General features: G+C 37.6%; 3 protein-coding genes and 2 non-coding genes across 5 annotated transcripts; 3 read left to right on the top strand and 2 right to left on the bottom strand.

Annotated features, from left to right (window-relative positions):
* Positions 1–8,587: 8,587 nt before the first annotated feature.
* On the bottom strand, positions 8,588–12,094 carry LOC110771735 (3-oxoacyl-[acyl-carrier-protein] synthase I, chloroplastic). Its single transcript, XM_021976086.2, has 8 exons — positions 11,558–12,094; positions 10,772–11,130; positions 10,245–10,676; positions 9,939–10,112; positions 9,718–9,831; positions 9,346–9,447; positions 9,171–9,237; positions 8,588–9,065 (listed from the first exon to the last, which is right to left on the bottom strand). The coding sequence occupies exons 1-8, from the start codon at positions 11,724–11,726 to the stop codon at positions 8,998–9,000; spliced, it is 1,485 nt and encodes a 494-aa protein (XP_021831778.1). The 5' UTR covers positions 11,727–12,094; the 3' UTR covers positions 8,588–8,997.
* Positions 12,095–12,720: 626 nt separating this feature from the next.
* Positions 12,721–12,794, top strand: TRNAV-AAC (transfer RNA valine (anticodon AAC)). The gene has a single exon. It is a non-coding gene; the product is annotated as a tRNA-Val (tRNA).
* A 2,918-nt stretch (positions 12,795–15,712) lies between these two features.
* LOC110771737 (DCD (Development and Cell Death) domain protein) lies at positions 15,713–18,056 on the top strand. Its single transcript, XM_021976089.2, has 5 exons — positions 15,713–16,640; positions 16,760–16,860; positions 17,084–17,167; positions 17,275–17,385; positions 17,484–18,056. Exons 1-5 carry the CDS (start codon positions 15,869–15,871, stop codon positions 17,523–17,525), a joined length of 1,110 nt encoding a protein of 369 aa, XP_021831781.1. The 5' UTR covers positions 15,713–15,868; the 3' UTR covers positions 17,526–18,056.
* Positions 18,057–18,991: 935 nt separating this feature from the next.
* On the top strand, positions 18,992–19,063 carry TRNAC-GCA (transfer RNA cysteine (anticodon GCA)). The gene has a single exon. It is a non-coding gene; the product is annotated as a tRNA-Cys (tRNA).
* A 3-nt stretch (positions 19,064–19,066) lies between these two features.
* LOC110771736 (Glutaredoxin family protein) lies at positions 19,067–20,473 on the bottom strand. Its single transcript, XM_021976088.2, has one exon. The coding sequence runs from the start codon at positions 20,392–20,394 to the stop codon at positions 19,249–19,251; it is 1,146 nt and encodes a 381-aa protein (XP_021831780.1). The 5' UTR covers positions 20,395–20,473; the 3' UTR covers positions 19,067–19,248.
* Positions 20,474–20,687: the final 214 nt, after the last annotated feature.

Genomic DNA, 20,687 nt, shown 5'->3' with positions numbered 1-20,687 from the left:
GCGTTTCGTAACGGATGTTATAATTCAATTATCAATGATTTGGTGATGTGAACGGCGCTTCGGAATGCGTGCGGTTTGAGGTAACGGAGGTCCGTTAAGTTGAGTGCCGTTCCGTTTGTCGCCGTCCCTTTCGTTGTCTGCTTCGAAGCAGGCAACAGGGTTGGCTCGAGTTAACCCGGCAGAATTTTGGGGTGGGATTTTAAATTTTAAATATATATTATTTTTTTTTGTTAATTTTTGGGTTTTCGTGGAGGTTAGAATTAATTGCTTTTTTTGGACCTTTTGGGTTGATAATTACGTTACATGCCACTTCGTGATGGGAGTGGGGCCCGCCTGAACACGTGGTAAGCGTTTAGATCTTGATCGGTTTTTTTCACCTTTTCTTTCTTTCCCAGACAATCTGCGAGCGGTTCGGTGGTCCTTGTTCATGCACGTCAGCAGAGTCCCATTTGCGGCTCCACGTGAGTGGGTAAACCTGTGGGTCCCACTTCCACGTGTAATTACATTTCCTCTCTTTAACTTTCCATGTAATTTTTTTTTGTCTCCTCAAAGCAACATTTTCATTTTTAAAATAACTTGGATGATGAGCTACTTATCACGTGACATGTATCATCGAGTTAAAAGACAACATGTTACATATTTCAGGTAAACACAAAATGTCTCTTAATTTGCGGGATGTGGAAAACTCACGCATCACATGATTACATGTTTCTACTTTTTGCTTCCATGTAGCTTTTTACCTAAGTATGATAAGAGAACATTTTTGTTTTCAAATCTCAAAGCACGACTAAACTTAACATGATGTCGTTTTTACATAAGAAAAACTAAGTGGAGATTTCTCTGTTACGTAATAAGTTGAGTGACACGTATTCCAAAAAATATATATAGAGTCTTATAGATAATAAAAAATTATCATTACATGATTTTTCTTTAGTAAACACATGATATATTTTAATTGGACGATGCATATCACTCAATATGCGCAATTGGATAAACCTAACATAATTGGCCAAGTGTAATTACATTTCCTCTCTTTAGTTTCCACATAATATTTTTCTTATGTCTAATTATGACGAGAACATTCAAAGCACATCTACACCTAACATAGTGTTGTTTTTGGTGAACCTAACATCATGTCGTTTCACTTGAAATGTGCCACATCTTACATATTTGAATTATCAATACAAATTTGTTCGTATGACATATTTTAACTAGATGATACATGTTACTAAAACAATATTAGTTTGATCACAAATAAACTTAGAAAATTAGAGTGCCCCAATCCGCATAAAGACTTACAATCAGTTATTCAAAATTACTAAGCAATTAGTTGTCTTCTTTTTTCCTACAAATGAGGCCAAACCACCAGAGGCCGTCGAAATTCAAACTTTAGCCTTGAGAGGTATATAAATCACAACCATTGAATCTATAAACTCCCACAATTAACTATCTTTTAACTAATCACAATGGATTATCGTGTGAAGCATCCCCGTCAAATTATAGGTAACTTACCAATAAACTAGAATAAAGTCTATTCGCTCTCATTCTTTGGTTCAATGGAAATTGATGTTGAGAATTGAGCTCTGGTGGATTTGAGAATAAGTACTTTTTATTTTACTTTTATGAGAGATACCAATAGGAGAATGAAATGTTCGAATTAACTGTGATTTAGGACAAGGAGAGTAAATGCTTATTTTTTTTAGAAATTCTAGGATTGCATTTATAATTCAGCCAAAAAAGCTATTAGCCACAAAGGATCATTACAATAACAGAGCGATTTAACATCAAAATTAATACAATTTGGTGTGCTTTCATTAACGATCATGCAGAATCAAAGAAACTCTTACATGGGCATCCTAACTAAGATTGTGCTTATTTACTATTTGTTTGGTGTGGAAAGAATGTAACAGTCTTTTTGTATATAATACATGAACATTGAAATCTTTATATTAAAAACAAAATGATGTAAAAAGTACCAACCAACAAGCTTGACAATCACAGTAAATTGTAAAAAAAAAAAAAAAAAAAAAAAAAAAAAACAATGAGAAAGAAAGTATGCATGTTACGTCAGATTAGGGTGCTTTACCTCTCCCCTCTCTGGGAAGAACAATGAAAAGGAAGTGAGGATTTGTTTAAAACCCACCTTTGGTTTAAACAAATGACTAATCTAATCTTAGTCTTCCTCCCCCTACTTTGCATCTTTAACAACTTAAGCAACTCTCTGTCCCCCTACAAGAATATTTCTATCATTTATGAATATATCATTTATCAAATCCAAGATGCCTTCCACACACACCACTTTCCTATGCTCTCTTTATTCACTCATTAATTTAATTTAATCCCATCTTTTTGAATGTCTTACATAACATGGTATTAAGCTTCTTTCTTCTTCTTTTTTTATAAATATATTTTCTTTTCTTTTTTTAGAACCAATGTTTAGTATATATATAGTCTTGAGATTGATTGATTGTAATGGCAAAATATCCAAAGGTTTTGGGTCCTGGACTTGTTGCAATCACTTTGCTTCCATTATTTTATGCTATATCAATCACTTTGCATCCTCTTCCTCCCATGCCTCCGGTAGCCGGCCGGCCGGCCACCCCCAACCCCTCCCCAATGTTTGGCCGTGGCATTACAAGGTCATGGTGTTGTTCCATGGCTTGGCCTGCATGATTGGAAACATCACTTCGTTGAATCGATCATGGTCATCTAGTCAACACAAAAAATGAAGAAAAGAGTTAGAAAAAATAAATGAGTGCGTGAGGACAAGTAAAATGTACAAGTATGAAAGTGAGGGATGCGTAAGTAAGTGTGTGTGCGTGTGTGGGAGAGGTGGAGTCATTAAGAAGTCCCTGCAAATAATGGAGCTTCTAATTGCGGGAGAAAAATAATTAATTAGGCTCTTTGGTGATGCTAAGAGTGATTAACTTTTTGCAAAGGGCACATATTAAAATAAAATTAAGAAGAAAAAAAAGAAGAAGAGTGATTAACTTTTTGCAAAGGGCAACGCAATTTAAACCCAAGAGTTGTTTACCTTTTGGTTTAATTAAATTAATTATTTTCAAAAAAAAAAGGAAAAACAAGGGTTATATATACACTAATCATCACAATTAAGATTATGAAATTTGGATTAGAAATTTGTGTTGGTGGGGGATGCCATTTGGATGAAAGCAATGTGAAATCTGTTCAGCAATTTGTGGTGTTTATAATAAGAATAGAATTAGTGGTGCCGATAAGCGCAGAGGGTTTGGGTTGGGTTAGGGTCTTAATTATAATTACTTTTGTTAAACCTTTTTTCATTAGAGAACGTGGACGAGAGTAAGGACAAGCCAATCACAATTAGGTTATGTGTGTGTTTGGCTGTACCTATTCTATGTCGTCTTTGCATAATTAGGCCCCATCACTTAGATTAGGGTTCTTAAACGTAACTTTATTGTCCGACACCTGTCCTCTTAATATGATAATTGCACTATCTTTGTGCTAATAATTGGGTGTGTTTTACAATAACATAATAATATTAGTTTTGAAGTATGTGTTTAGGGAATTTAGTATTTTGAGTGTGATTAGATTGGGAATGGGAAACTTTGTTCAATTTTTGGATTATACCTTCTTAAGGAATCAATAGGAAAATTATAATCAGAAAGAACGCCTAAAGAAAATAAAAAATTATAATACTTGGTTTAAAAATGGAAGTTCAAGATATCACATCTATATTTGGAATGGGAAAAAATAATAATAAGGCTATAATTTCTCATTTTATTGAAGGGTCGAATGAAAAACCGAACTCTTGTAGTAGGCGTGGGAGGAAGATCGCTGTACCAAACTACTAGTAAAACCGAAAACAAACATATTTTCATGAAATGACCTATTTAAAATCTTTTTGACTCGGAAAATATTATTAGCACTCCAAAATAGTTACTAGTTTATTTATTGAGCAATTTTTAGTCTAAAATAGTTGAAGCGTGGTTAGAAATAGTCATTTGAGTAAAACTCTACAAACTAGAAAGTTACTAAATAAATTTACAGTGGTGAAACTCAAGCGTAACAACCAAACCAACTAATATACAAGATACGATGAACAACATAACTAGTAAATATAGTACAAATAGCAGTACTGGATGATGGTCGTCATTCCGCATAGAGGAGCTAAATCTTCTTTCTTGATTAGTATTAAATGCCATATTTTAAAGAAATAGTATGTTTTATCCATGCTTTTATTCTAGAGTCCAAATGATTAAGTGAGGCTTGGATGAGATCTGAGAATGGCTGCTCTAATCTTGATGACCTCAGACAGGCTTCTGTTGATCCACTCTTGGCTTGGGGTCCTGAAAGGGACATGCTGGGCATTTGCCCCACCACACCCCCTCAAACCAGGAACGCTCTTATCACTATGAACTACAGACAAGAATTCTTAAAGGAAAAAAAAACTCATTATTAAATTAATTGCGCTTCAAAAGAGAGAGAAAACATTTTTAACTTTTAATTTCTTTCCAAATTTTTGTCACAAGAGAGAGAAAAGTACCAGGATTGGTGGGGTTGTGATATTGTATATGCACACCCCATGTGGAGACCAATTTGCTTGGTGTTCCTTGGCTGCACTCACACCTGCGCACGAAAAATGAAATGATATGACTTTGGTTCTGGAAAACTACCCCCACAAAAAAACAAAAAAAAAGAGAGAATTATGTAGGGTAGGGTACCCTACTTGATGACCCAAAGAGAAAAAAATATAAAAGGGTACCCTACCAAAAACAGAAAAATTGTAATAGTGAAATGCAAATTAAGGAAGGGTTTATGGATACATTGTAAAGAATAAAGAAAGACTTGTTTTGGGTTGGAATCCATGTGAAGACAATCATGGGGCAAATGGGGTTGATTTTTCAGCTTGTGGGTGGGTGGAGAGCTACCCTGGAATTGCTTCCATGTAAGCATATATATATTTTTCTTTTTATTATAAACAAAAGAATTGATAGAGAAAGGTGAATAGGATTTTGGTCCCCACAGCCCCACATGTTGTGAGTTTGGACTTTCAACTTTGGACCTCATTTGAGGCCAGAAGAAATGATGTGGACTTGAAATTTTCTGGATTTTTGGTCTTGGAATTTACAATTTGATACTTGCAACAGAGATTTGGGACCTCAAAACACCCTGCTCTCATGTGTCCCTATCAAGTAATCATCAATATGATTTTGAAGGTTTATCCAATTATTAAGTAACAAGTGGTTTTTGAACTTCTTTTTTTCCTTCCTACTTTTAAGTTTTGTTGAGAAATTTTTTTTTTTTTGAATGATGAAATTTCATTACGAAAAACTCAACCAAGAGGATGGTACAAATACAGCAATACAAGGAAGCACAAATTTAATTTGCAATATCAGATAAACATGAGCAACATACTACCCCAGATAATGATATCAACATATAAACAAAACTAAAATTTGACAAAAACTAACCAAATTAAAAACCACAAAAAAGCACAAGCACCACCAAACATCTACCATAAACCAACAACACTCAAGGCAACCCCAAGGCAAAACAAATAGAACCATCAGGACAGAAAGGAGGTGGTGCGAGCATCCAAGTCATAGCAATGATGCGGCTCTACACACCTTCCAAGATAATCTCGAGAAATCGCTTTGCGGGTTATCTGCTACAATAAATGAAATCATGAACCGATTAGAGAACAACCAAGGGATAACACTGAGCGGAATGGAATGGTAAAGATTTGCGGGAACAATAAAGATAGGAGGCATGAAGCCCCAGCAAATAGGCAAGAAGCCCCAAAAACGAACAGGAAAGCTCGAGCACGAACCGCGAAATAAAATAAAAAACTAGAGAAGAGAGATGGAGGGGAGGGGTAGAGACCTTCTCCCCCACAAGGAGGAGATGCGGCTTTGTATCTGGAGAGCCCAAGTTTTGCTAGAAGTTTTGTTGATATTAGATTAGTTCAATTACTTAACAAGTTCTGCTAATGATGTGTTTACTAATTATGACATTCGACTTATGGAGGATTCTTGCATTTACCTCACATCAAGGAATTAAAAAGTAAGTGGGGCTCACACAAAATTTTGGAGAAATTCAATTCTTGGGTGGGAGGTGGTATTCTAATTCATGGAGAACTAACCCATTAGGAATTCATTTTTTTTTACCCATTATGTCCTCACACAATTTTCAAAATTTCAAATTTGTCATCTACTTTAAACCAACAACGATGACATTTTAGTAATTAATACCACTCCTTCCCCAATTCCATATGATTTAGTAAACAACTTTAATAGGAGTCTGTAATCTAACTCCCCTCAATCTATATGATTTAGTAAACAACTTCAATAGGAATCCAGAATCTAATTCACCTGAATTCAATTCCTCATAATCAAATTACGGATTAATAAACATGACAAAATACACTATAAAGAAGTATGTATGACCCCTACTATAATATCCGCACGCGTGTAAAGCAGCACACACCATAAGTTGGTATTTTTAAAATAAAAACATGTACTTCTTTAATCAAGCAATCCCATGAGTGAAAATTTTAAAATAAATTTATCTTTTAAGTAAGCAAAGATTCCTCCTAATTTAACTGCCTCAACATAATGCAAAGCAACTCATATCAGTACAAGAAGATTGGTCAACCGTGATTATTTATCACTAGTCAAGTCAAATCCCATGTTGCAAAGCTCTGATTGGTCAATCACAAACCTATAGGGGATCAATTAAGTGCTTAAATTAGGCCCCATGGATGCCTACATTTCCCAAGCTCTTGATAAGCTTCCTGGCATTTTCCAATCCAAATTCAGAGAGAAGCCCCAGAGAGAGAGGGAAAATTTTTAAGAGGCTCATATCTCAACTCAATCATCTAAAAGTGTATAAAACTCAAGCACTAATTTTCATAATTTTATTATTTTCTTCCACCTTCTAGGTGCCCATGAGAAACAGAACAAATGTTTTGGATTAAATCCAAAGCTGAGATTTTATGGGAAAATCTGAGGATCTCATAAGCATGCGCAGGAGGAAGAACATTTTTCCTCACACTAATAATGCTTTTTTCTGAAAGCACTTGCGTGTAATCCAATTAAGCTGCTAATTCTAAATTTTTTTATGGCTTTGCTTGTGGGGGAAATAAGGTTTACATTAGTTTTTCTTTTTATATTATTAAATTAATTAAGGTCGAAGAGTTTAATGTTAGCTTACCTACCAACAGTATGAGGATGAAACATAATTAGTCGTTGAACCAAATGAATTGGGCTGCATTTGACTAAATCTTGGTCAAATAAAAATTGAACACTCTGCAGGCTGCCATAGATTTTTGCTTATTTTCTGAAAAATTATTTAGTGGAGCTTACTGTTATTTATTTATTTTATTTTTATAACATCCACCATGTTTTTATGTTCATGTCCTTTGTTAAAAGAAGAAGAAGAAGAAAAACAAAATGGGTTTAATTTGGCAGCATTTCCAGATTGTGGGTGGTGACTAATGGGCACATTTTCTGGGGTCTTTTTATTAAATTACATGAAATAAAATCATCAAGGAAAATCTTTGCCATTAATTATGAGGTTAGTAGGGTCATCTGGCCTTCCCCAGTTGGTCCTTCTCCTCCACTGTACTATCTTAATACCATGCGCGTCTGAGGAAAAACAAAATTAGCAAAGTTGCTGGCCCACTGTCCTTTCTATTATTTTCTTCAAAATTTTAAGCTCCCATGGACAGCAATGGCCATAATGAATTTATGAGCATTTTCTGATAGATTATAGGATATTAATCTGATTTTTTTTAGAGAGACGTATAATTGGAAGTTAGATGGGACACGATAGCGTAGAATTTTGTTGAAGTAAACTGAGGATCTTTTTAGAGGCATATTCCTATACACAATATACTAAAGCTTATGATGCTTCAACATCAAGGGGCTTAAGAGTGTGAGCTTTTAGAACTAGAAAAAGATTAAAATAATTATATGCCTGTTAACAACTAACAAGGCCTAGTTTAATATACTAAATAGAGAGATTAAGAGATGCAAAGCTGTCCTAATTGTCAACATCAAGTTACCCATGTGCTAATAGTTTTGTAGGTCACATTTCACTGATTCACCAACAAGAACAGCAGCCAGCACCACCAAGAGCAAGTGGGTTTACTGTAGTGATTAAAACTTTAATGTCAGCCTAAAGCGGCGTTAATTAATTTAATCGGGGTGCTAATACGATCCACACATTGAGAGCCTCAGAAGCAACTTCAGCTGATTATAATTTTAATTTAGAGTGAAATGATTTAACAAGGCCTTGGTCTCTAACAAGTTGCAGCTAGTGGTTGAAAGGCATATCTTTCTACTTGTGATTTGAACTTTCCTTGGGCTTAATTAAATTAAACTATTAGTGAGAGAGTGGCCTTCCATCTGTATGCAAAAGTAAAAGGCAACACTTAATTAATCATGGCTATACATGAGAGCCATGGGTTTTTTTTGGGGTCAGAAGAATAATCTAAAAACCTATAAAAAGATTTTATATCATGATTTAAAATAATATGAATCTAAGAACCTTGTTTATGGACTGAAATCACCCTTAGTTAAATTCTAATTCAATAAACAAAGCCCAATTGAATTGAAATGAATGTTTTATTTAAGCCCAGAATTGTTTCTACAATTAGGCCATTTATGTTTTGAACTCCCTCAATAATTCATTTGCATTACAAACAGGAAAAATCAGAAAACAGACCCAACTGTTGGGCAAGAACAGCACAAAGAAAGTGGATTTCATGTTTTTATTCAATGGAAAAGAAAATTAAAAACTCTAAATCCTGCCTCATCAAGGATCATGATGAGATAAAATTGTACATGGTGAAAAGCGCTTCATGGGCTTGAGCACTCTCCACAGTGCACTTCATTCTCATACTCATAGCCTCTTGTATGCTTCAGAGAAGTGGAAACACTCACAGAAGCAAATGGTTCTAATTCGAGAAAGATTAGGGGAAGGTAAAGCTTTTCTTCTTGGCTTGAATGTTGTTGTTTAGGGACTGAAAGGGGCAAACACAACCACGGAATTGTGCCCGCCAAAGCCAAATGAGTTTGAGATAGCTGCAAGTGGAAAATCTTTGATTAGTCAAGACAGCTATGGATTGGAATGCAAGGAAACTCAGAGACTATATTTTGGCTTCTTTGTGAGAGTGTCAAGGCACTTACCAACATTAACCTCATGTTGCTTCTTCACGTTGGGGACGGTGTCGATTGTAACAGCAGGCTCCAAGTTCTATGAGCCACAAGTATCACAAGAATTTGAATCAGAATAGCAGTTTAAAAAAAATTAAATGAGCTAATTGAAGCAAAAGTATGGAAATTGAAGGTTGTGGTGCAATACATCTTGGTTAATTGTTGGGTGGAGCCAGCCAGTGTTGATGGCTTTAATGGTTGCAATGGCTTCCAATCCACCAGCAGCCCCAAGACCATGTCCAATCATTGACTGAAAGAAGAAAAAAGAACAAGATAATTAAAATGCACTATTTTCATGTGATTAAAGTGAGTGTGAAAAAATCTTCTTGCCAGGCTTTAAGTGTGAAAATTAGCCTGCATGCTATAATTTTCAAACAGATATATTATTTCCTTGAAAAGAAGAAACACAGGTTGTTTTGAGAATGCAAATTAGTCTATATTTCAGTTAATGGTTGTTAACATCCAACTGAAATCATTTCATCAAGAGTAAATGTGTAAATAAAAGATTCAGAGTTCTTGCCTTGGTCCCATTAATCTTGATCTCAGATGTGTCCTTGAAAACCTTTTTGATTGCACTAAACTCAGCCAAATCCCCTGCTAGTGTGGATGTTGCATGAGCATTCACATAGTTCACCTGTGAATTATATGTTTGTCCATTAAATCAGAATCTCGAATAGCCGTAAATAAATCAATTGGGGAACAAAGACTTCCTTAATTTAGGAGATCAGCAAATGCTCTTACCTCTTCAGGGGAAACACCAGCATCTTCTAAACTCTTGGTTATGCAAGATGATACTCCAAGACCATCTGACCTAGGATCTGTCATGTGATGAGCATCACACGTTACGGCACCTCCTAAGTACTCTGCAATTATCGGTGCTCCTCTGTTCAATGCGCTTTCCAAGCTCTCCATTACCTTTCCTCAATGAAAAAAGAAATCAGTAACAGCCAGGATATATATCAGACAAAATGTAGTCAGAATCAGAAGCTGGGACTAAAATACATGAAGTCACACTGCAGAAGAATGATATTATGATTTTTCAATTACCAGTACACCAGCACCTTCACCCATAACAAAACCATCACGATCTTTGTCCCATGGCCTGGAAGCTCTGTGTGGTTCATCATTTCTCTGAGACAAAGCCCGGCAAGCAATGAAACCACCAACACCAGTAGGCATGACTGCAGCCTCAGTCCCACCAACTACCATAATATCTGCTTCACCTCTTCGAATGTGATTTGCAGCTGCATAAAAGCAGTAGTTTGCAGTGGCACAAGCAGTAGAGATGGAGTAATTGGGTCCCATTAAGCCAGTGTCGATCGCTAACAAAGCTGACCCCATATTGGTAATGGAGTAAGGAATGAAAAATGGACTAATCTTTTTGTATCCCTTTTGAATAAGAGATTCCACTCCAGCACTAAAAGCAGTTAAGCCTCCCATGCCAGTCCCCACAATCACTCCAATCCTTGTTCTGTCCATCTGTGAAACATAAAGACAAGGGATTATATAAGCGCTCAATGTCATAATGGGTGAAAAACCGAAATGCATTTTACAGAAACTAGAATGTGACTGACAGTTTCAAGGACTTGAGGTCCAAGGCTGGCATCTTCAAGAGCCTTTTTGCCAGCAACTATACCGTATCTCCAGCAATCATCAAGACGGCGATCATTCTTCCCATCAATGTATCCTTTAGAAGAGAAATCACGTATCTGTCCCGCGAATCGAACTGAGAAGTTTGAAGCATCAAATCTATCTATCAGAGTAATCCCACTCTCTCCCTCCAGGAGGTTGTTGTAAAATGTATCAATGTCACTTCCAAAAACTGAGACTAGACCCATTCCTGTTATTACAGTTCGTTTCTTGGGATCTTTTTCTCGTTTCGGAGCAGAAACAGTTGGAGATGCCATGGCCTTGATTGTCCTGCATTTTGGTGCTGAGAATGGATAACAAAACTTAGAGCTGGACACCCAATTGGGAAAAACTCACTTTTCTCATCCTTAACAAATCTAAGTGCCTCACAACCCAAAGATGACAGTTTGAATTAATGGAATGATCCATTTTGCTTATAGCTCGCAAATTCATACAAAAATCTCCATGATCAGTAGTTCAGATTGACCAGACTGACATTTCCCAAGATAACATATATAATACTAGCAAAGCCATATAAGGAAGCAACCAATTTATGAAAACTTGGTGTTGACAAAACTAGTATCCAACCATGCAGCTCAAAGTACATTATAAACAAGACCATTAATGTCATTTCAATCTGTCTTGTCTAGGCTTGTTTAACTATAATGAACCTAGCTATGCATTATAAAAGAGAATGAAAATGGAAATTGACAATAACAGAACTGAATTACCTGAAGTAAAAGCAAACCCATTTGACTTGTTGCCATTTACAGGCATATGCATGCTCTCCACTTGCCTAAGGCCATCAAACTGTGCCATGGAAGCTCCATTAATGCTTCCTCCTGCTTCTCTTGCTCTAAACAGCACACCAGAATAACAAGGACTAGCAATACCAGCCATGACGATCTCTCTCTCTCTCTCCAACTCTATTTCCCAAACAAGAACATACGGTTTTAATAGATACAAGGAAATTGAGAGAGATTTGGGTTCTTAGTGAAGAGAAGGAGCTAAAAAAGAGAGGGTTTTGTTTGTTTTGGTTTTGAAATGAGTTGGAAAGTCCGCCACCTATCTAATTTAGACAGTGAACAAAGCTTTGGGCGATGATATTGATAGAGCAAAAAAGAAGGTGGCTTTGCATTGATTTTGCTTCATTTTTTTTCCTTTCCATTTTCTTTTGAGCCGCTTAACTACCACAAACAAGAAACAACTACTTGGGTTTCAAATATTCAATGCAAGACCAAAAGAGAATTATTCATATATTCATCAAGGAGAGGTGCCTTGCTCTTCAATGCTTACCTGTTTCTTGCGGTGTTTATTACAATGTTTGTGTGTTTGATGTCACAATGTTGCCTGCTGTGGTATGCACTTGTCAAAGTTGTCAATTGTCAATCCCCTTTGTCTAGTACTTCAAGGTAATGTTACCCTTTTTAAAAATAATATTATTCATCACATCGTATATATTTTTGAGAAGAGAATTATCGCTGAACAAAAAGCTAGTTGGTAAATGATTATGTTTTTCATTTTACAATGAATATAGCATTTGAACTCAATATATTCCATAATGTAAATGAATTGAAAATTTGGAATCTATTAGCACGCTCACAACTAACATAATTTCTTCCGCATAAAAAGAAACTAACATAATTTCTTGACCTAATTACAGAGACTAGCAGATTTAGGTAAACAATTTCCTATAACAAATTTGGTCATCCGTGTTTTAGTTATAATATTTCTTTTCTTGCTGATTTCTTAAATTATTCATGAACAATTCTAACGTCCATCTGTAAATAAGCAAACCAAATTCTAACGTCCAACTGTCCCAGGCCAAGCTGAAGTCATAGAAGCATAGTGTTGTTCAGATTATATACGAAAATCTAGAAGAATTAGCACCAATGGTGTCGTGGTGTAGTTGGTTATCACGTCAGTCTAACACACTGAAAGTCTCCGGTTCGAACCCGGGCGACGCCATTTGTCATCTCAATTAATGCTTTAATATTTTTCCGGTTCGTGGACCTATCCATCCAGACCCGCCCCATTTAGTCCTGCAACACGTTCAATCTCCTTCAGCCCTTGATCACATTATTGTGGACCAAAATTAAGAGCCAAAATTTAGTTGGCGGTTGGCTAATTTTTTAATTTTCCAGTCTCCAATTCTGGCCCACAACTCTACCGACTCTTTTTATCTTTTGTAAAGTGCTCGATTTAGTCGACAAAGAGCTGTTACCATCATCATCAAGATCAACATCAAAGCAAACACCTCATTATGTACAATTTTAATGGTGTGTCATGTTGTAAGCTAAGGTTTAAAACATTACGAACAACTTTTTCTCTAAATGTCCTCTACCTAGGCACACACGTCGAAAGTCTGACAATATAACATATTTTATAAAAATTGTGTCGATTAAAGCGTTAATCCTTTTTTTCTTTTTACAATGCTCTTTTATCTTCTATCAAGCAAGAATATTCTGTTGGCATTAGAAAAAAAAAAACAGAGCTTAGGATATTCGGTTTATGTATAATTTTGAGGATCATGTGAAGAGGATTATTAGAATTAGTTACATTTAACATCGCCTCATTGGTGTGTAAACTTCTTGCAGAATGGGACAAGTTGATATTCTTCTTCGTCTTCTTTCATTTTCTGTCAATTTAACAAGTGGGTGGTTTTTCTTTCCAAAAGAAGCTTGGTTCAATTGGTGCTTAAGCCTCCATGGCTAGCAATTGTGGGTTTGTTGTGGCATGGTTGGCTTTTGACTAGTTGACTTTGGATAGAATCATGATCCTAATCTGGGCCACAAGACCCACAAGCATTCATCTCAATGCTCTTCCATTTACTTTCGTGTGTTGTAATCCACAAATACAAACATTGGTTTATTTCAGTGTTTAATTCAAACATTGGTTGATTTGTTTATTGAATAACAGTTATGTGACTAAACGATTTTCAATTTGATTGATTTTTTTATATATAAATGGTTTACAAGAAGTGTTGCTTATGAATGAGACGATTATGAACCTTCAATTATAAACAACATCGCATAATGAGGAAAATTTGCATTAAAATTTCCTAAGTTAAGTCACATACTATACATATACATATGTCATTTGCTGAAGGATAATTTTTTCAATTCAATATAACTAACAAAATTAGAAGAAGAAGAAAAAACCTAATTATCCCACCTCTCCCGCCACCCCTTCTAACAACTTTAAACCTCTATTGCGGCAAAAAAATTTACATCTGAAATGGGAATAACACTATTTTGTTATTCTTGGCCAATAACACAATGACATATGGAAAAGTTATCATACATGTTATTGCGTTATTGGCCGGGATAGCAAAAAGTGTTATTCCCGTTGCATGAGAGTTTCGGGAGCAGCCCCCCTCTCTCTCTCTCTCTCGTGCAGCCATGTGTTTCCTACGCGTGTGTGGTATTCCTTTTATAGATATGTATGGTGAATGGTGAGAGTGCAATTTTGTGATTTGCCATACCCGTGGACTCATGACTTTTTTATATATAAAAAATTGGTAAGGGTTTTATAATTTTGAAGGAAGACGTTGACATTTCTTTAATTGCAAATAGAGATATTGGATTTTCTGTACGTATAATGGATATTTTTCATTAGGTAACAAGTGAATGTGAGTTTGTTTGAAGGTTGAGCACCAGGATTGATGAGATACTGCCCGAGACTAATTCATTCATGGTGGCGTGAGACTAATTCATTTAATTTGGCAATCAATTCTTCAAAAACCGATACTAATTTTTTTGGCTTTGGTTGAGATAGAAGGAGGGGAGTTAGAGGGAGGGTAGGGGACGGGACTACTTGGCAAGTTGGCACTGGGGGTTAGAAGGGGTTGGGGAGGTTGTGAGATAATTAGTTGGATTTTTTCCCCCAAAAAAAAGAATATTTTATTTTAATTTTAAAAAAAAATTTAGTTATAAATTAAACTGAGTTAGATGTAGGTAGTAAATTTCAACACTTTACAAAATTCAGGTGGTATTCATGCAAATTTCTCTATAATCTATAAAATAAGGAGTGAAATGGGAAAAATAGTTAGCATTTCTCTATCATAATTTAACCCTTTTTTTTCTTCCTCTTTGTTTTGTTTTCTAAATAACATAATGGCTTAGCATGCTTCTTATCTTATATCAATACCATTTCCTATAGGACCAAATAAGTATACACAACAAATATTTGGTAGGATGTCAAATACTATGAGAAACACCAGCATGAAATGAGGATAACACTGTTTTGCTATACCCATTCAACATGCGTGATAACTTTAACGTTATTGACGGGTATAGTAAAATACCAATTTTTTCTCCAAATACTATATAGCTCCCCAAACCCTCCTTCACGTGTAGAAGCTTGATTGAGACGTGTAAGCCCCATGGCCAAGTCACATAAATACTCATAGTTCTACGCGTCCTGTCCATTTTTTTTTGTTTTTTCAAGTCTTAGCTCCGAAGCAAATAAACTTCGCAGTCAAGTGTGAACTCTCTCTCAAACTCCACCGAACCTCCTAGACCTTCTAGAAATGGTACCAATTCAAAACACCCCCTCTACTCAAACACTCTCTCTCTCTCTCTTACTCTCTCTCCTCCTCTCCATCTGCCACCTCTCCCTCCATCTCTCTCTCTCTCTCTCCCACGTCTTAACGCGTTTTTGCTTTCATCACCCATCTTTTTAGCTCCAACTTAATATCACAGAAGCTTATTCTGTTCTTTATTTGGCTTAATTTCCCTCCAAAAAAGTAAATAAAATCTTTGGATCTTTCTTCCTTTGACAAATCAACACGCAATCTTTAAACCCCATTTGTCCTTTCCTAGAAATTTCCTTCCTCATGATCTCAATAGTAAAAGTTATACCCTTTATTTAACATTCCACACCTCACCCACTTCCTCTATCATATTTTCTCACCTCCCCTCTTCTTCTCTCTCTCCCTCTGTTCTGGGATCCTCTTAAACTTCACACACGCTGCATAAAGCTCGAATCTTTCAACAACCCAGATCCAGTTTTGTAGTTTCTTCATCGGATTTTGATACAAAATGGAGAACAACAACAACAACCAGTCGTTTTGGCAATTCAGCGATCAGCTTCGTGTTCAAGGCACCAACTTTGCAAATCTCACAGTTAATGATTCGATTTGGAGCAATTCGTACAGCAAGAGGCCTGATGAAAGGAGGAATTTCGATATAAAGGTAGGCGGCGATGTCAGTCCTCTGATCAATTTGACCCCAAAAGGGTCTGACTTCAATGGTTTCAACGACTCTTGGGTCGACAATCTGAAGCCAAAAGGGTCCTCTGACTCCAACGGCTCCAACGATGGCTGGAACAGCTTCAAGCCAAAAGCTTCAGAGCTCAACAATGGCTTCAACGACAGATGGAACAATTTCAAGCCAAAAGCTTCAGAATTTAACGCTTTTAACGAGGGCTGGAAGCTTGGTGCCTCTGCTGCTGCTGCTGGGCAGGTTCTTGGCGGCGGCTCGCAGCTCAATGGCGGCTTCAACAAGGGGATTTACTCCAAGCCTGCAATTTACAACAACAACAACAATATGGTCAATTTGAAGCCCTACAAGAACAAGGCTCATGAGGAAGATCTTGTTCATGGCGGCAAAGTTGGGAAGAAGAACAACAACAATTCTAGCAAGAAGAAAGCTGGTGGAGATGACAACAACAAGGACAGCAAGGGCGCTGTGGACAAAAGGTTCAAGACTCTGCCACCAGCTGAGTCTCTGCCTAGAAATGAAATCATTGGTGGATATATCTTTGTCTGCAACAATGATACCATGCAAGAAAATCTCAAGAGGCAGCTTTTTGGTATGTCCCTTTTGATTTTTATTTCCATAATTTTGTTTTTTCAATTGGGTTTGCTTCAAAAAAGGAATTGATTTGATGAATTTGTGTTAATTTTGTTTTTCTGCATAATTCTTTTGCAGGTTTGCCTCCACGTTACCGTGATTCAGTGAGGGCGATAACTCCGGGGTTGCCCCTTTTCCTCTACAACTACTCCACCCACCAACTCCATGGAATTTTTGAGGTTTGTAGTTTCTCTCCAGCCGACACCTGTCTCTTTGAAAATTTTAAATTTCATCCACTTGCCGACTTTAGACTTTTCAGCTAATATTTTAATGTTTTGTTGAAGAAGTAGGAATGTGTTTTGCTTGTTCAAGTTTTGTTTTGGCCAAACTTCTAGATGTTTATTTACGTTTTGTGCTGTGCACCAATTGCTTGCTAACAACGACCTTTCTTGTGGGTTTTAGGCTGCAAGTTTTGGAGGCACCAACTTTGATCCAACGGCCTGGGAGGACAAGAAGTGCCCCGGCGAGTCACGTTTCCCAGCTCAGGTTTGTGATCGATTTCAAAAGAATTTGAGATGAGCAAATTGAGTGCTCTCAAATTTACCATTTTACTGTGTTTCATTTGCTCACCATTTATCCTCATGAACCAACAGGTTCGAGTTTTTACCAGGAAAGTTTGTGAACCACTCGAGGAAGACTCATTCAGGCCAATTCTTCACCACTACGATGGCCCTAAATTCAGGCTTGAACTCAGTGTACCAGAGGTAAACGCCACAGAACCAAAGCTCACATTTTCCATAGCCAGAGATTTGTAATTTGTTTCTAAATTTCTAAATGCATTTTTTTTATAAAAATTTTGCAGGCGCTGTCTCTGTTGGATATATTTGCAGACCAGAACCCTTGAACAAGAACAGAAGTATAGAGGCGTACAGATAATACACCATACAAGTTAGTGAGAGGAAAGAGAATAGTGGATAGGGTTGCTTGGCATCATCAAATATATATAGATATATATATATTATAAATGTTGGTGGGGGAGTTGGGAGAGTTTGAGGAGAATCTGAAGACGGGTGAATATACAATATGTACGATATATATAATCATAATGTATAATGGTTTTTCTTGCAAAGGGGCTGAGAATTATATATTCCTTTGTCCTCTTTGTTCTTTCTTTTGGAATGTGTAAGCAAGTACAGACGATGAGAAGGGAATATTTATTATGAGTTGTATAAGGTTATAAAAATACATGGTGCTGAATGCATAGTAACTCGTGTGATCGAAAATAATTTTGTGTTACTTCATTTGTGTAATGTGTATGGAGACTCGAAAGCGAGTTTTCAAGAGATCAAAACCTGTTTTTTCTTAAGATTTTTATACAGGGTTTACTCCAATGTTATTGCTCTTGGTACCATATATGATATTTCCTTGATTCTAATTAGTTCATTATGAAAAGTAATGTTACGACACGACTCAAGTTCATACAAGTTTATGATGCTTGTACATAAATCTGGATCACATATTCATTTCACGACTCAAGTTCAATGGTTTGTCAATGTCAATCTGAATCACACTTTAATCTGAATCGCACGTTTATGTTCATGAGTAATTTAAATAAACGTTTAACCTAATGAGTAGACGAAATCCACACTCGAGCAACGGCAAAACTTAATCAATAGTCCAAATCCAGAAATTTGTAGGAGTAAATTTCTTAGCAACTATGATTTTTCCAGCCTTGTTATGTGATAAACACATAGGATTGGTGTCCCTTGGAGAAAGGCATAAAATTTGGTACATGTTGATGAGGAAATAGGTAACAAACAACAAATTGAAAACCGAGTTATGGTTGATGGTTGGCGTATAGTTATAGCAATTTAGCAGAAAAAGGGGGGAAGAAGAATCTTTGATGTGTATGTAGGAGGCAGTTTCTAGTTAGGCCATCTGCAGCAGAAAAAGGGTTGGTTTTGTTGCCCTATATAATCTATCTGTTTCCCTGTCTGCCTTTATTTATTTTCCATTATTTACTGTTTTTAATCAATAATAATTACATTCTATGATAGCAACTGCAAATTCCAAATATGATAAACCAAGTAAAATATGTGCATCCTTGAATTGAAATTTTGACTGGCTATCTCTCTCTCTCTCTCCTGGAAAACCAAAAATATTGACTCGAAAACCTGACTTAGTCTAAGCAAGATTTAATTAGCAGAGTCCAAAATGGGGGCCGTGCTTGAACCTCCAGAATGTTGATTGCTTCACACGAATCATTCATTCGTAATAGACGTCACCGTTTACCTATTATATGAGTTTTTTTATCTATACGTCAGTTTGTGTTTAGTTAAATATTATAAGTTTGGAAGTTTACATCAATAAGGGTCCATAGCTCAGTGGTAGAGCATTTGACTGCAGATCAAGAGGTCACCGGTTCGAACCCGGTTGGGCCCTCTAATTTTTTATTTTTTATTTTTTATTTTGGTACTTTTTGGCGCTAAATTGTACATTCTATATACATTTTACAGTTACAAATCACTTTCTTCGTCTTTCTATTTTACCACCAATCAAAAACTTATACACAAACATTGAAATAAAATATAATAAAAAGAGAAACAAATACCCAACTCCCATTGAAATTACGTTAAAGACCAACAAGCGACACACTGCACCAGCCCATTCTCATTACACTTGGGGCACCTCTCCCTCTTATCTCCAACCACCACCTTACAACTCCCGCCACACTCCATGCACGGCACGAACCGGGCCCCACCGCACCCCTCGCACGCTCGCCACCCCACCCCTCTCTCCACGCGTGCCAACTTCACCATCCTCCCAAACACCCCGGACTCGTTCAGCTCCACCACCTCCTCCGCCCCACCCAGATACCTCCCCTTCACGAAAACCCTCGGCACACCCACGCCGCCTTCGCAGTTATTGCTCTCCTCACCCAGCAATCTCCTCAGCTCACCCAGAAACTCGCCGTGCAGCGCAACGTCACGCTCGTCGTACACCACCTGATGGCCCTCCAGCACCCCCTTCACCTTCTGGCAGTCCTCGAACGTCCGCCGCACCCCTCGCAACGACGTCGTGTAGACCACCACAGAGTCGGCGCCGCCGGGCGGGCACCTCTCCGGGTACTCGCTCAGTGGGTCCCGCCTGCTCTTCATCAGCCTGTCGTAGATCGCCAGCTTGCCTTCCTTCTCTCTCTCCAGCCTGTCCCTCATTATGAATATGTTCTCCTTCACCGGCTTGATGTAACCCGCCGCCGACTGAGTCGACTGAGTCGCCTCCGAGTCAACTCGTGACTCGGACCGGGTCGACTCGGTGTTTAGCTTCCGCAGGGACTGCATCGACTCGCTCTTTCTCAAGTCGGCCGGTTTCGGAGCGAGCTGGTTGTCGAGCTCGTCGAGCGTGTGGAAGGACTGGCTCTTACGGGGCTTCCTACTACTGGTCTGTTCGTTCTGGGCCGGGGAAGGAGTTGGGCTGGGCTCGGGTTTGGACTTCGGGTTGGTCTTGGGCTTGAGGTCCTCTAGGGCCTTGCTGACCTCGTCCCAAGTGTGAGGGGCTGCTTCCGCTTCGGTTTCTAACGATTTGAGCTTGTCGAGGATTTGGGCCGGCACGTGCGCAGGCTTTTCGTGGCTCTGCTGCTGCTCCTGCAACGTCGTATTGTCGAATACGAGCCACGGCTCTTGGATGGCGTTGATGTCGAAGACCGCATAGCTCGCCGGCGCAGGCTTGTAGTCCACGGCAGCCTCCACTCTTTTGGAGGAAGCGCAGCCCATTTTCGGAAATGAGTTTGGTTTAATCTGGACCGTAGAAAATGTGTGTGAGCTAAGCTAGAGTGTGTTTTATGAGTGTTGGTTTTTAAACTTTTTATGAGAAGAAAAGAGAGCTCAAATGTTGTTTATACGTGTGGAGGGAATTTGGGTGGATTTGATGCCAAGGCTTGAGGTGATATATGTGGTGTTCGGATAAACAAGGTGAGCCTGTGTTGGCGCCACGTGGGAATATGATTTGAAGTTTGGTTTATTGGATTTATTGGGCCATGTTATCTTACAGAAGTATTAGTGGCTGG

Source organism: Prunus avium, chromosome 5 (assembly GCF_965620075.1).
Source record: "Prunus avium chromosome 5, drPruAviu1.hap1.1, whole genome shotgun sequence".
In the NCBI taxonomy this organism is placed as follows: domain Eukaryota; kingdom Viridiplantae; phylum Streptophyta; class Magnoliopsida; order Rosales; family Rosaceae; genus Prunus; species Prunus avium.
This window is presented reverse-complemented; position numbering and strand designations above follow the sequence as displayed.